The sequence below is a fragment of the Patella vulgata genome, chromosome 3, assembly GCF_932274485.2.
Source record: "Patella vulgata chromosome 3, xgPatVulg1.2, whole genome shotgun sequence".
NCBI classification, from domain to species: Eukaryota; Metazoa; Mollusca; class Gastropoda; family Patellidae; genus Patella; species Patella vulgata.
In genome coordinates this window covers 47,722,715-47,738,091 of record NC_065881.2, presented here as the reverse complement: position 1 = coordinate 47,738,091, position 15,377 = coordinate 47,722,715, and the positions used below count along the sequence as shown (strand labels likewise).

The window sequence follows — 15,377 nt, the reverse complement described above, 5'->3', positions numbered from 1 at the left end:
CGAGAGTTGATTATGGTCTTGGCGAGTTAATTAATTATAGGCCAGATTTAGCTCTTTCATAATTCCTGTTACATTACATGTAACAGACAAAATAAGTTACCATTGTTGAATTTAAAACTGTATTGGACGATCTATATTGTGTCCTCTAAAAAAAACCTTGTGTATTTTAAATGAATCAGAACTCTTAATAATTAGACAATTCGGATTTATATGACAATTATTTGTATCGTTGTTAGTCTAAAGGGCCGGATTAAGACCACAGAGGCCCTTTAAGCATGGTTAGAGTTTTCTGGCAGTCGACGCGAGCGTTCTTACAACTGGCGTCAACTCGTTCCCATTGAAATAACATCACGTGATAAGAGACATGTGTCATGTGACTTTATAAATACGTAAATGGAAACGAACGAAGACACCCACCTTTCAAATGTTGATGATGTCGACAATAATATATTAATATAATTGTGGCAAGACCGACCATGTCTTTCCGGTGCTTCTTCTAAGTTGTTCCCCATTTTGTTGATCACATGATGATGAAATTAACAGTCACGTGTTAAGTGTAATCGCTATCAGTTCCAAGTCGACATGAGCGCTCCGAATTCAGTTGCTCTCAGTTGCTGATATCATCGACATAAGCACACCTGCAACTGACTGCAACTAGTTGCTTTGAGTTGCAAAGTCGACACAAAACCCCCCTTTATACACATATTTTTCCGTCTTCATTAGCCCAGCTCGGAGCAGAACAGTAGGACGTTGAACCCGATTTCATTTCATTTATACACGTATTGATTAATTGCGATAAAACAGGTAACAGTAAGAAAATACAAAAACAATGAAAAACTATTTAAAAGTTCTTAATTAATTTTTAAATTTAATATTTTAAATTTGGCATGTAACAAAGCAGACATTTGACTTCACAGACCAATGAACCCACACCGAAATATTTAAACTTCCGACCATTGATCTATATGGAATATTTTCTCCGTCTACAGAAATCATTTAAAGTACAAGCATGTACAAGATTAGCAGGATATAAGACCATTAAACAAATATCCTGTGGTAATGGTGACCGAACTAAAGTTTTTCTATCTAGTGAAAGAAGCGCTTTATTCGCCGTCTGCAGCTTAATCTTCGAATCGGACGGATATCTACAAAGAAAAAACCCATTTGAATGCTTTTAGAATACTATAGAAAGTGATTGCGTTCATTTCTAATTCCAACGTTGGTCTAACACTCTCTATGTATAGGTCATAAGATAGGACATTTGAAAAAAATAATGAGTTCGGCTACTTGACTTAAATCGGGTTTTGTCTGGGGTTTTATCATTGATATCCAAGACTATTTAGCACTGAGCTAGTTTTGTATATTCCTGTAAAATCCGAGCTATAAAGCTCGTGCGTTCCATTTTTGATAAACTGGCAATTTCATAAAATGTTGTCAATACATCAAGTAGTACCTTTTTATATTTCTTGCCGTTGATTATGTTTGTTTTGTCGTGTGACAGCTATTATTGAATGTCCTAAGATGAAACCGGTTTTACATTGTAAGCTACATCCCATTGTAATGTCCCCACAGTATTCATCTCAAATGGAAGTCGGAGTGTGTCACACTTTTATTCCGGGAAGAACCAGACAATCGTTAGGGATAATTTGAGTGAACTACATTTGTACACACCAATGCCTTTTTTACGTACAAATTACGGAACTTGTCATATGTGGTAAGCCGCATTATTGGATATGAAGGCAGTTTGTTAGTATGTGTATAATTCATTTAATGCACATTATTCTAAGATAAGGGCAAATAATATAGACTTGCACCGATAAAAAGTATTCCTATCCAAAAACGGATTTGTCCAAAAATGTTTAAAATATATGCCAACGCATATTATTGACAACACATTACTTTCTATTGATTTCAATGCCGTCATCTTCATCGTTTGTTTGACATGCGTTATCAAGCATCCGCTTCCACCGAAGTGATATCGCAGACAAAATCATTATCGTCTGGGGTATTGCTTAATTCTATACATGAACATTGACTTCCAATGTGATGTTTGAGCAAGGCGTTTGACACGGTTTTGATAAGAGGGCTTATTTACAAATTACAAAAACATGGACTCACTGGAAATATACTAGTGGCTTAGTAATTATATATCGGATAGAAGACTACGAGTCATTTTAAAAGATGCGTTATCAAATGTTCGACTCTTAATTATAGGCTGGAGTACCACAAGGCTCGGTTAGAGAACATTGTTATTGTTAGTTTTTTTAAATAATATTCCGGACAATATGAATGGATTGACTCGATTATTATTATTAATCAAAGGACAGATTAATTATAGAAAATACCACATTATGTACACACTATTAGTGGACTATAACGGCACTAGATGAACAATAAAAAATGTTTAAAGTATATATATGGACCAGAAACCTAGTATTAGGTCATCGCCACTATCTTGAAAATCGTAGTTAGTCAATCGATACGCAATTGCCCAAGGAAAATCATGTTAAGTTTCATGTCGATTGAAAACAGAGTAAATATAGAAACGATTGAATGCAAATCAGTTTATATACATTCCTATTACATTATTATATGCGTTGCGACCCATTTGTGTCAATTTCTAGGTCCCAAATATTAGCGATTTAGCTCCTTTAATTGTGATGGATATAATTTTAGTTTTATTTCACAAAAAAACCCTAATTTATTTAATCAGAAATTCATTGAATTTTTTTTAATACATTTGATTTGCTGACCATCTCTGTTATTGTCGGCTTTTTATATTTTATTCTCTTCCCATTTTCTTAGATTCAGTTTCATATTTGTTAAATGTAATGGGGTTTTGGTAGTGACGGGTGCACTATTCGAAACACTTTATCATGGTAATTTACCAGATAAAATTTACATGCTATTACTATTATTTAACAATTTAAGTTAAGGGGCAATCGCAAAGTAGGTTCGATATAAGTCTTGCAGGGCAAATGAAACCAATGTCGTCGGGATCTGAAATATCAAAGGGAGAACAAACAAGAAAGACTAAACCCATAAAGACTAGAACCTGTTATCTCTTCCTATTACACTTCAGTTTTGGAACAGTCTCTTGTTCTTGGGCTGCACCATTATAACACAACCCCAAGATACTGGTGTGCATTCACGTAGCAAAATTCCACAAAGCCTGCTTCTATAAATAGTTTTGGATTTTATATTCATTACAGAAGGTGTATAGTGTGTTCTCTATTGATTTGCTTTTTATACTCACTTTAGAAAATACTTGTTAACACTGGTGTCAGAGAGAAATGGATCGAGCGGCGGTTTGGAAGCTAAAATACGACTGATTGAATCAAGAAGCTATTAAATTGAATATGAAAGGCACTCAAACGTGAGTGTCAAGTCTAATTCGCACAATTCTTCGCATTTATCATAAAGGGGGCTAAAATGTAATACCACTCATTAAATAAATCACTTCTCTGTCAATCAAAGAATATTTTATGGTCTTATCATTTACTCCCTGGTTATTCGATCTTTCACAACAAATTAACGATAATCGAAGGCGGGAGATCGGGTGTGTGATATGATGTAATTGATTAAAAGAAAGGCAGAAACTTTTAATATCAGGCGTATAACATTCTGCGACATTGGTAAGATGAAAAGAAAAGACTGGCTATAAAAGCTGCGACTGGTTTAAGAGTGATTAGAAAAAAAGCCAGAGGTTTCTTTAATAGAGTTAATGAACTGTTCGTGTTTTGGTCATATATATATTTATATGGCGCTGTTTTACGATGAAAAAAATAAGATGTATACTGCGATAGTAATGCATCTCGTGAACACCATCACACTACTTCCATACCAAAATGCAGCGAAGTAGCAAAGACAACAAGCCTTCCAGCCTGTATCTATCATGCGCACTTCATTTGTTCACGCTTTAACTTTGGGTTTTTCTAAGACTGAATATTGTGGCATCTTATCTTCGCCTTCCGATTATGGATCCAATGCGGAGCGAAATGAAGAAGTGAACAACGCGAAGCGAAGAAGTGTTGACGGACAGGTGACCGAATGGAGTTCAGAGTAAAACCGTGTCAAAGGGTAATTGATATTCTTATCTATCCCAACCGTGTTCCTTTACATACTGATGCTTATCTCTATGTATACAATTCAGGCAAACACACTATATTCAGTATAACATGGTGTTTTCCGGTAGTATTCCGGTTGTTTTTCGGTTGTTTTCCGGTGTTTTCCGGTATATAGTATAGCTCCGCGGTGTGACCCATTTGTGCCAATTTCTAGGTACTAGCTCCTTTAACAGGCAGAAAATAGGATAAAACAAATCGCAACCTATATTTAACACCCCTCTTAAATTACCCGCAAGTGTTCAACGTGCAGCAAGACGACTTTCGAAATGCCGTCCTTAGCTAAAATATATTTAATCATAGCTTCGTTGTACTCACTCACTAATGTATATATTGTATTGTTCGATCTCATTACCAAAACCAAGGTGGAAATTTCCCTTCTGAACAATAAAGGTCGACCAAATTAAAAGGCTTTATAAAGGATTTCTACTTGATCGCTTCAAAGTTGTTTCTCTTTCGGTACGCGAATATTGATTTTAAGTTTCGTATAACTTGATAATTGTGTATATTTTGTATATTATGTTATCCCTCAAGACAAATAATACTTCAAAAACTCTATTAAATTTGTAATACCAGCTTTGGAAAATCGCAAAGTGCATTCTGTTGTTAGCTTTTCTGAGTACACAGTTTTCCTTTCTCCAAAGGCTAACAACATAATAATATACTGTATTAAATTTGTAATACACATTGTTGAAAAACAACAGCAAAAACACATTTTCTTATTCAGTACCGTGTTTCTTGCAGAATCTCAGGACCCATGGGCGTTTAGATATTATGAATGAACACAATATTGCTCTTTACACCCCTCCTTACATTAAGTACATATCAAGCTTAACATTTCAACATTTCTATAATCCGGAAATATTATATTTAAACTATTCCCTTGAATTTCCTGACAGCCAACTCTTAAAATTTTCAACATCAAGATTATCAGATTCAGAGATATCGCATATTAACTGTAGATACCTGTCCTCATGCAAATGACTAAAATACAGATATAGTGCCGGTATTTACTGATTGTAGTCAGAAGACATACACTTCCACATCTTATAATTATAACTCAATAAATGATATGTATTTATAAAAAAAAAACACATCCGATACATAAAATGATAAACGAAACATCGTTTCTATCAAAATAATGTTCTCGAAAAGCGTTTTTGGAAATAATGTAGTTAGGATTGAATAGTATATGATACACTAAATTGTAGCCCTTTTAACAATAGCGGAATTATTAAGTCTATTCGAGATATAGGAGATTAACGGTTTGTCTTGGTATCCGGTTCCGCTATGTACCCGGTATAAATATTTGTTGTTTTTTAGTATCTTTTACGTATTTTCTTGGTTTTAAAAAATATTATTTGAGTATTCTGTGGTGTATATTATTTTAATTCGCCATTTCACTTACAAAATTGTCATGGCTACATAAGGTGCTGACCTAAACCGGGTATCTAGTCAAACCGCCAAACGGATTTTATTGTACTTTAATGCAGGCATACTGAATGTTACAAGCCAACCCATTCCGGGTAAAAATAGTCCATTTTGTCTGCACTAAATCCGTTTAATAACTGTGATCCTGGAGTTGCAAAGTCTTTCCAATACACAACAGTGCCTCGGCTAAACCACCCGGCCCACCATGAAAAAGTACCTGAACTTAAGATCATATGGCCTGTTAAACTTAATATCGCCAAATCTACATTGGCGGCATTGTTCTCAGAATAGAATTCATTTCCATGGGTACCAAAGTGGGTTTTCGACCACTGAATGTCATTTGAACATATCACATAAATCACTTGCCCTGAATGGTATTTCGAATCCATGTATTCACGAGCTCTTTTCAAATATTCTGGTGTCACTGCCTTAAAGCCCACATCCTTGTTAATCTTTTTCAGTATATCTCCGCGTCGGATATGAACACCAATCAACGTGTACGGCGGATTAATATCTAATTCTTCAATGGCCAATTTCAATACGGATTTTGCTTTCTTTAAAATATCCGGCTTAAATGTGAACAGTTCTTGAATTTTCTCTCTATAATTGTCAAAATATATGTGACTTTGAAGATAACTATTTAGCATGTATGTTTTATCACTTCGCAGTTTCACCAGCTTATGATCGTAACTACAACATGTTTTCGGGGCAATAGGTATGGCATATTTACACAAGTTCCAGTCTGTAGAGAAAGAACCATGTATTTCAAAAGTCTTATTAAAATGATCCATCCATATGCACTTTAATACAACTTTAAGATTACTTCTGCGAGCAATGCTGTAAGTGGATGCCAGCTGAAACATCACATTTCCAAAACCACCCGCAAGTTCATGACATACACAACCTTGACGGTCATTCAGAGTAACAGAAATATCAGTACCAGGGACGTCCTTAATGTCGGTCTGTTTGATTTTCATAATGTGATCGTGGATTTCTTGATGTCTGTAAACACTCCTAATCTGCCACGTGACCATGATGACAAGTAAAAGAAGTATAACTAAAAAAAAAAAAAAATGGAAAATTCACGAAAATACCAGTACTCATTTTTAATGATATATGATTTTATTTCCGGGTATTTACACACAGTTTCAGGTACGTTAAATAACTACAGCTAACTCTTTTTTCGTCTTTTAAGTTATATATATTTGAAAATTAAAATAACTAAAGCAATTGAAGTGTCATTTATTAATATACAACGATCTATACTCAAAACAGTCTTATGATGTGAAAGCTTACCATTGAAATCAATATTTATATAATGCATCCACGCTCATTACACGATAGTTTCGCTATATCATATTATACACTAAGTTTATAATATATAATCCACAAAATAAAGATTCCGAAAAACAAAATCCAACAAGACTTACCTCTCCCATGTAATTGTACAAACCGTAACACCGACATCTTATTATTTTTTCAGCGGTTAAACATCCCCCAACATGTTGTTTGTTTCGATGGTGAGCTATAACAGATTTAATGGACTATGGCCAAGATTAAAACAAAATAAGTGTATAAATACTCCTATAATTTGTCTTGCATAACTAATATTAACTATAGTTATCTTAACAAGCCTCTAGCAAATTTAACTATTCCAGGTCTGGGTATTACATCCATATCTTATCAAATGTTCGCCACTCTTGAGCAGATCAGTATTACGTGTCTTTATTTGTTCAACAGAAAACAAATGAAGACTGGACTGACATGTACAGTGTGCTTATTTCGATTTCAAACTGTCAAGGTGTCTTTAACGTGCTGCCAATGGTATACACAGAACCCCGGTTTTTCGTGCCATCCAAATCCTAAGACGTGTTTTTGATTCTGACAAATGAAATCAGGCTGGAAAATCAAAAAAAAACTTTCTCGGCCAACACTGGGATAAGAGACAACTTGAGGCCGTATGGTTAGTGAGAGAACATAACAGAACAAAATGGGGTTCCTCAGTGAGTAAGACGGTAGCTCGCTAACCAGGAGGTCTCTGGTTTTCCCCTTATCAAGGACAGTGTCTAGTCGTATGGATGGGACGAAGAAAAACAGAGGTCACGTGTAGATATTGGCGTAACCTTGGAATAGGGAGTAAAAGTAAACCATAGCGCCGCCTTTCAGGCACAATTTATGGTGTATGCAAGTCCAGTGGGTACAGAGACCTTGAACGTTAAATACATTTTCAATTAAATTAACTTCAAGCCACCCAATAATACCCCGAGATGTATCCAAATTAGACAAATCTCTAATATTTACGTTTACTTTCCGATCTTTAATTTTCGATTAGTAGGTTTGACTCTTGCCCATCGCAATTACTATACCGATGTTTCGACATCGTGGTATATTCAATGTGTTCAGGAAACTAATATGCCCGAGAAAGTGGCTGTACCCGTGCACTATTTGTTCTTACAATGACTTACATAAATAACAAGAATATATGGCGGTTGGTAATACATGCTGTCTTTAATATCCCAAAAGGTAACGCTCATATTAAGTTGATATTAAGGCCACACAAAATTGATTTTCAGTTCTTCGGAAACACATGTAAACATTTTCCTTCTTATTTCTTTGGGAAAAAGAAGACTTACTTAAAAGCTATAGTATATTGGTTCTGCTGTACAAAAGCTTCCAGTTCCCTATTTTTAAGTTTTTAAGTTTTAAACAAAAAATATTTCACGCGATTCAAGCGGTCATTTCTTTAGCAAGAGCCCGAAGATAAGAAAATCAAATCGGTGTGGCCTAAATTATAGGTTATGAATATAGTTATGAAAATCATACGATAAATACTTATACTAGTATGATATGATCTAAGTCGATGATGTAAGATGCGTTCTCATATTATAAAATGGTAATTATGTTGTAACCATATTACTCCATATCTTAACAATAGCTCTTAAGCTTTTTGTTCCTAACGGGGCATTATGCTAGACCTAGATTTACCTATTATAGGTCTTTTTTTCTGGCTTCATATATTTTATAAATTATTATTTAGACATTTATGTACATGACAAGCCCATAATCAACTTTCGAGACCATCGGGTGGCTACGATATTGAGTGTTTTCGACAATACCCGCCATATTTCGTTAATATGGACACCACTCACGGAGACTGTTGATTGGAGGGGATTATCGTGGAAATGGTACTTAGGTTGTTTCTTGTCAAAACTTCAAACATTCATAACTTTGCTCAGAATTAAGTAATTTTTAATCTATAAAACATTGGTATTATTATCGGTAATTGTATCAATTATGCATGGAATTACACGTATCTTGTATATAATTTATAAATTACCCTTTTTTAAACAAAAACAACAAAACAAGGGATATATATTAGAAATATATGAAGCATTAAATCAAATTACTTTGCTTAATAGCATTCTGAAATGAAATATATTAGCTTAGCAACATTTTGAAATGAGATATGTTTAACATAGAATGACTTAGATAAATAATAGGAATTCCGTTTGTTAACACAGATTGTTTTAATGTCACGAGTGGTAATAATGATTCAGTCTCAGTGTGTCCGGTTTTATATCCTAAATTAGTTTATCATAGATTTAATAAGAGTAAGGTATATTAAATCCGATTCATATAGACATGACTATAACCCAGGCTAGATCAATTATTAATCTGAAGGCTTAAAATGTAATTTAAACATACATTATGCAAGGGGTAAATCTGCCTATTTGCAGGTCTTTCTTTGGGTCTGAAATGTTATGTGTCCGATTTTCATTAGGTTTGAATCCGACCTTCTGTTCAACGTCCGTTTATGATTAAATGCAAAAACGGATAATCTAGACTTTGTTAATTATCGTGACAGTGGTAACAATGACAACCGAGGCTACAGTGATTTTTAAAATAAGGTTTTCTCGGTTGAGAGTGAAACAATTTGACTGAAACTTTCAGCATATTCAATTTACATCATCTAGCTTTTTAACCATTATACTGAGAACTGCCAGCTCTTTATCTAATCTTCCATAATGTATATTTAATTTAATAAATTGTTAGTGTGCAACAGAAATATATAATATAGGCTACACTATGCCACACCTAATAACACATTTGTAACAGCTTGTCTTCTAGAATACATACAAGCCAGCTTCCAATTTGCAATGGGTTTTATAAAAGAAGCATTTGTTAAGAGTATCACTGTATTTACTAGCATATTTCATTTGCTTAGTTAACACTTTATGTTATTACAAATCTGTAATATTAATTCAAAAGTACAACCATTATTAGCTATGTGAGCTCCCCAAGCGAGAGATGTATCAGTCCATTCAGATTTAGATATAATATTGTTATAACTGATAAATACACACACACACGCCTGTTATGATTAATTTAAGTAAATTTAATATGAATATTTATCACACATATATGAAAGTCCTTATGCTTCTTTGAAAATCGCCCGTGGTCAATGGTTTGAAGTATCATTCATAATATACCTTACATTTGATTTGCACGGTTACGTAGATATAATCTGTGAGAGATAAATATTTCAACGATATCCTTTTTAAAACAGGTGTTATTATTCTAATGTTTTGAGTTTATTATGGAAATCTTTCAGAATCCGAGCAAAATAAATCCCCAAGCTTTCTGATTAAAAGACTTCAAAATTCAAATTTAGATACGGCTCATACTTTATACCTTAGACACAAATCTATGATAAACTAATAAATTATAAACCTGAGAACGCAGAGAAGGCAAAATCTGACAAATTTAACAATTGAAGATTATTACATAAGTTGGTATAAACAATAAACTCTGCAACGTGAGACACTTTCGCCAAGAAAGCTTGGAAATACAAACGCTAAAATCTATGACCTAACAAGCGATTACAAGGTTTCCATAGAATAAGCAAATAACTCTGTAAATAATTAATAGTATGTCCATGTAGTTGAATAAGCTTGGCAAGATTTCATATCCTCAACATGACGCTGGAAAGCAAAATAAATTTACCTTGTGTTTTCAAACAGCAGTACTGTACTTGAAGTGGACTAAGCGTTATATGTGGGTACATAATATATTTATTAACGCATCTTCCAGTACATCAATTCATTAACGTATCCTCCAGTATACATCGATTTATTAACGTATCCGTTGGTACATCTATTTCTTAACTTTGGTACACGCAATTCGGTCTTAAAGTAACCGCACGAAATATGATAACTCAATATAATATTAAAATCAATAAAATTGATTTTACGATACACACAGCTGTTAAGTGCGACCCTAACCTGGGTTTCACTCAAACTACCCAAACGTACCAAACCTATTTAGAACTGGCATTCCCATACGCATCTGTGTATTATCTTAATAGATATACCCGTCTATCCGAGGGATTTAGCCCGGTGTGAAAGCTTTCCGGTTTACTTTCGCTTTATTACCGGACTCTAGTTAAACAGGATTTCGAAAAATATGTTTCAAGTGGTATGGGGCATTGCAAAAATAGTAAGCATATCCTGCATAAAAGTGAACGACGTCAATCACACCCTGTCGGTTAGAAGCCCATGGTGTGTGTGTGCGTGGGGAGATTAAAATTTAGAATGCATAGTAACACAAGTAGTCAATGAATAATATTTAACCCAGGTCCATCAATCTCATTTATCTGCACGGGCATCAGAATGCATAAGCTCTGTACCAGATACTTATTAAATATTCTCAAATGTGTTCCATTGGAACACACAAACATTAAATTAGTAAAAGGCACTAATAAGTTTACAAACTTTTATAACCATTTCTGGAACGGTTTTTGAATAATAACTTTACCAAAATAAAGTCAAGATTGTTTTGGTGGAAATACAAAATGATATTCAACGGAGAAATCTATAATATATAGTAAAAGGCAAATGTACAGAGTAAGATCTTGCTCCTGGATGGTTTATAGCATATGCTTCAGAAATAAAACCGGGGCGGACGGACGGATGTAACCTATTTAAACATCCCAGAATATTAATGATTTACACCAATTTATAATATTCCCTTTAAAGAGCGAGACAGAAAACATTTGTGTTTTCCCTAGATGAAAATAAATTGATTATATCGAATCGAACTTGTGAAAAATGTTGCTTGCTGTTACAGAGAAAAAAATGAACTAATGAAAGAAATTTCCCAGATGGCCATGAATGAGCACATTTTTACTTGTAATTCAGACCTATTGCCATTGTAAATGTAAGGTCTGATTAAGCTTGATGCTTCTCAATGAAAGGATTATTGTTCAATCATTCCATTTTTAAGTGAATTACGGGTCAACGTGTCTGTGTTTAAGATATATATTGAGTGTGATAATAGACCAAATGTTCGTTACTTGTCACGCACAATGCGACATTGATAAATGAGGTGAATCAAGATGCCTCAACTGGATGAAATTTTCAATCCCTCTCCTCAATTGAGCTTGGCAGAGTGATAAATAAAGGTAATAATACCACGACAATGCCTTCGATAATTGTGAGTTTTATTCCTGAAAGAACATTGAGCACGGAACCATTGAGTTACCTGCCAGACTAAATGTATTGTGTTTCCTTACATTTACTGGCCAGGATTACCATTTTCCATGATCAAGAATTCACTTAACGAAATCGGATTATTCCCATGTATCTTCCTTTACATAAGAGCAATCGTCATTGTACTTACATGCGACTGATGTCTTTTTAGCTTTGTTATTGTAATTTGAAATGTCAATTAATTACAAAAGTGGTTGGTCTAGAAAGACCCTATAAATTGGGCAATAGTTTGGAATTTGTTTTCAGAAGCCAAAACTTCTGAGTAGAAGATAGTCTTTCGCTATCTACTATCTTTATAGGGTTGCATATTGCTACCTCAAAGATGCATATATTAAAAGATGTAAGACACCTTCTCTGTTTACGAAATCGTTGCTTTTTAAGATTTGTTCAAAGTCATTTTGTAAAATTTTCGTCAAACTTGACAATAAGTAATTCAAGATAATTGGAAAGAAATGTTGCTTAGATAGATACAGCGTTTGTTGCCGCCTCGTGTTGTCACGGGTACACCGTGAATAGACAAGCTGGTTCTGTTTCCATATTAGGAATGGATGACATCACTGTAATATTCAAATCTGCGTTAGGAGGTAACTAGACGCATATTGCCGTTGACGTCACCAAATCGGTATATTGCGGGCGAAAGACAAACAATTTTAAAATACGACTATTTTTGGAATAGCGGGTTCGAAAGGAGCCGGCCAATTCAGTTATACATTAATCAAAGTGTTCTCAAATTAGAAAATATGAGAGATTTGTTGGTTTATTATACTAATCAGATTCAATGGGACACTCATCATACATATATAAAACATAAATTTAGAATGACATACATGACAAATATATATATATATACTCAGATCTGGAAGGACACACATGGCAAATATAAACATCCTGGAATACGAAAAAAATCGACGTTCTTTAATGAATAGCAATATTGTCGAATTCGAAAGAAGATGCATGTTAAGTTGCATGTTGATCGTACTGGAATTGGCGGAGCAACAGGCTTTTTTGAAGAGCCCATCAACATAGAATGTGAGATGGGCACCTTTCTCTTTTTTTCGAGACTGTTTCAATTAATTGTCTTTGCAATTTAGGTAGTCTTTAGCTTAGTGGTCTATCAGCACTTATAAAAGTCGTATTTTGGTGCCATTTGTGGTGGGTTCGTTATCGTGTTTCGGATAGTTTTACGTTGTAGTAGTACGCAACACCTGCATTTGTCTACTACCAGAGTCAAGATAAAGTATAATGGACGGTATCGATGCTCACAAACACAGATCATTCAATGATATAGTAATTCGTTAACACGATAAGGCTATTGAGCTCTTGTTTTAATTATTACAAATGGCTCTACTCGGAGGTAACTTTATTGGTCTATAAGGTGACTATTTTAGCAGTGATATAAACGGATCCATTTATCGATAATCGCTGTGGGTAAAATAAATCAAAGCATGAGCAATTAGTTGGAACCGACTGTTTAAACATTTGCATGTCTTGGTGACTGGCGATTAACGTAAAGATGGGGTATTAAACACCTAAGTCGAGACCTTCGTTCAGATTGCCGTCTTTTCTTGCTCAGTTTGTGTGATTGATTAAGTACAAAGTAGCAGTAAGGTCCGCTTACAGCATACCAATACCATAAACATGGACGGTAAATCAATATAATTCCTATTGTGTTAGATCTCGTTCATTTCAGGCTACTGCCAATTGATTTTTCGGATTACCGTGTTTGTTTAGGATTCTGCCAAAGCATGTGGTGAAACTACATTTTGCTTGCTATTGTCCCTTTTGTCAACTACGCTATTTTCCAAAGAAAGCATGATGAATGAGAGGTACATCAGTCCAGATTGAAACATGAATTGATAAACAAAAAGTTCGTTTGACATTTTTACATTTTAAACTGTTCTAAAACCACTGCTATAGTAGAGGGTCGATGGACAGCTTTTTATTAGTAGTCCGGCAGAACTATGGCTGAACCTGGAAATTGTATACAATGTTTTTTTATGATTGATTTTAGTAGCCTAGGGTGTCCACTTTCAGAATCTGCCATGGCGAACCTCGGTCACCCTTGAGCGTTTTGAGAAATTCAAGGGGGCCGCCCCATCAAATAATCCCCTATAGCTCCCATAGTATTTATTCTAGGGTAATAATTTTGGTGTCTTATTTGGGTCGGTCCTGAAAAGGGAGACACAAGCTGTCTGTTGATCATTTAAAAAAAACAAATTCTACCCGCAAAGCAGGAACATAACCTTCACAAAACTAGGTAATATCCAGTTTAATCCTTTAGTCGTGTTTCTGGCCGCAACCTGTGACAGCACAAGCGCAAAATATTGTATATTCTAAGTCATCCCTAGTGCTACTACAAGCACAAGTAATGTTTTCACTTTAGTGTCCTTCTCCCACCAATACAGTTCTGGATCAAGTTCCGGCGGATTCCGATCTTCCAGTGAACGCCACTCAATAGCTTTTTGCGATGACATATTTTTACGTTCGCTACAAACGCATCATTCGTTGAAGCTAGACTACGTGGATTAGGTGGGGATGATGTCGATACATTTCCAGTTTTGGATGCCTATACCCCCAGTGTGTTTCAGTCAGCGATCAAACTACGGAGAAACACATGTCAATTATCATTGAAATCCTGTCAGCTCATACTGGATGTGACACGGTTACATGCAGCTACGTCGTTGGGAAGGAACAGCTTTGAAAGTTGTTAGAGCTTGATTGTATTATCTCTCACTCCAAAAGAATCAATGCTTACACAAGCCACTGTATTTGTGTCAGCATGTTATGGACAGAGTTCCAGAAATCTATGTCTGAAACACGCTGGAGGGTGTGGACATCTAAAACTGGAAATGTATCGTCATTATTCCCCACCCAAACCATGTAATCTTGCTCAACGAATGATAGATTTGCAGAGAGCTCATTGTGTGGCGTTAACTGGAAGATCGTAATGGGAGAAGGATATCAAATTGAGAACATTACAACCGGCCAACTTGCTCCGGACTCTGCTATGTGGCTCATCAGATGTGGATGCAAGAAATGAAATGAAATGGGGTTTAACGTCCTACTGTTCTGCTCCTAACCTGGGCTAATGAAGACGGACATACGCCATACAGTGTGCTATGGGGGAAATTTTGCCCGGGCAGAGGCGCTACGGCATACTCTTATATCAAATTCCAACTGCCAAGGGATCTTGTATGTGTACACGAGACCTCCGTTTTTCGTCCCATCCGAACGACTAGACAGCTGTCCTTGCCAGGCCCTCCATCCTGCATCA

The 15,377-nt window shown here is 35.2% G+C and overlaps 2 protein-coding genes across 2 annotated transcripts in view; both read right to left on the bottom strand.

Moving 5' to 3' along the window:
* Window positions 1-15,377, bottom strand: part of LOC126815620 (potassium voltage-gated channel subfamily H member 6) — a 190,476-nt gene that overhangs the window by 149,030 nt on the left and 26,069 nt on the right. The window lies entirely within an intron of this gene.
* LOC126815621 (galactoside alpha-(1,2)-fucosyltransferase 1) lies at window positions 5,215-10,756 on the bottom strand. The gene is made up of 3 exons (XM_050541351.2): window positions 10,560-10,756; window positions 6,986-7,080; window positions 5,215-6,612 (listed from the first exon to the last, which is right to left on the bottom strand). The coding sequence occupies exons 2-3, from the start codon at window positions 7,020-7,022 to the stop codon at window positions 5,630-5,632; spliced, it is 1,020 nt and encodes a 339-aa protein (XP_050397308.2). The 5' UTR covers window positions 7,023-7,080; window positions 10,560-10,756; the 3' UTR covers window positions 5,215-5,629.

Bases quoted from the DNA above. Each gene is read 5' to 3' on its own strand.
- LOC126815621 (XM_050541351.2), bottom strand. From the start codon at position 7,022: ATGTCGGTGTTACGGTTTGTACAATTACATGGGAGAG. The intron at 6,613-6,985 runs GTAAGTCTTGTT...TTTTTTTTTTAG, and splicing joins TGTACAATTACATGGGAGAG to TTATACTTCTTTTACTTGTC.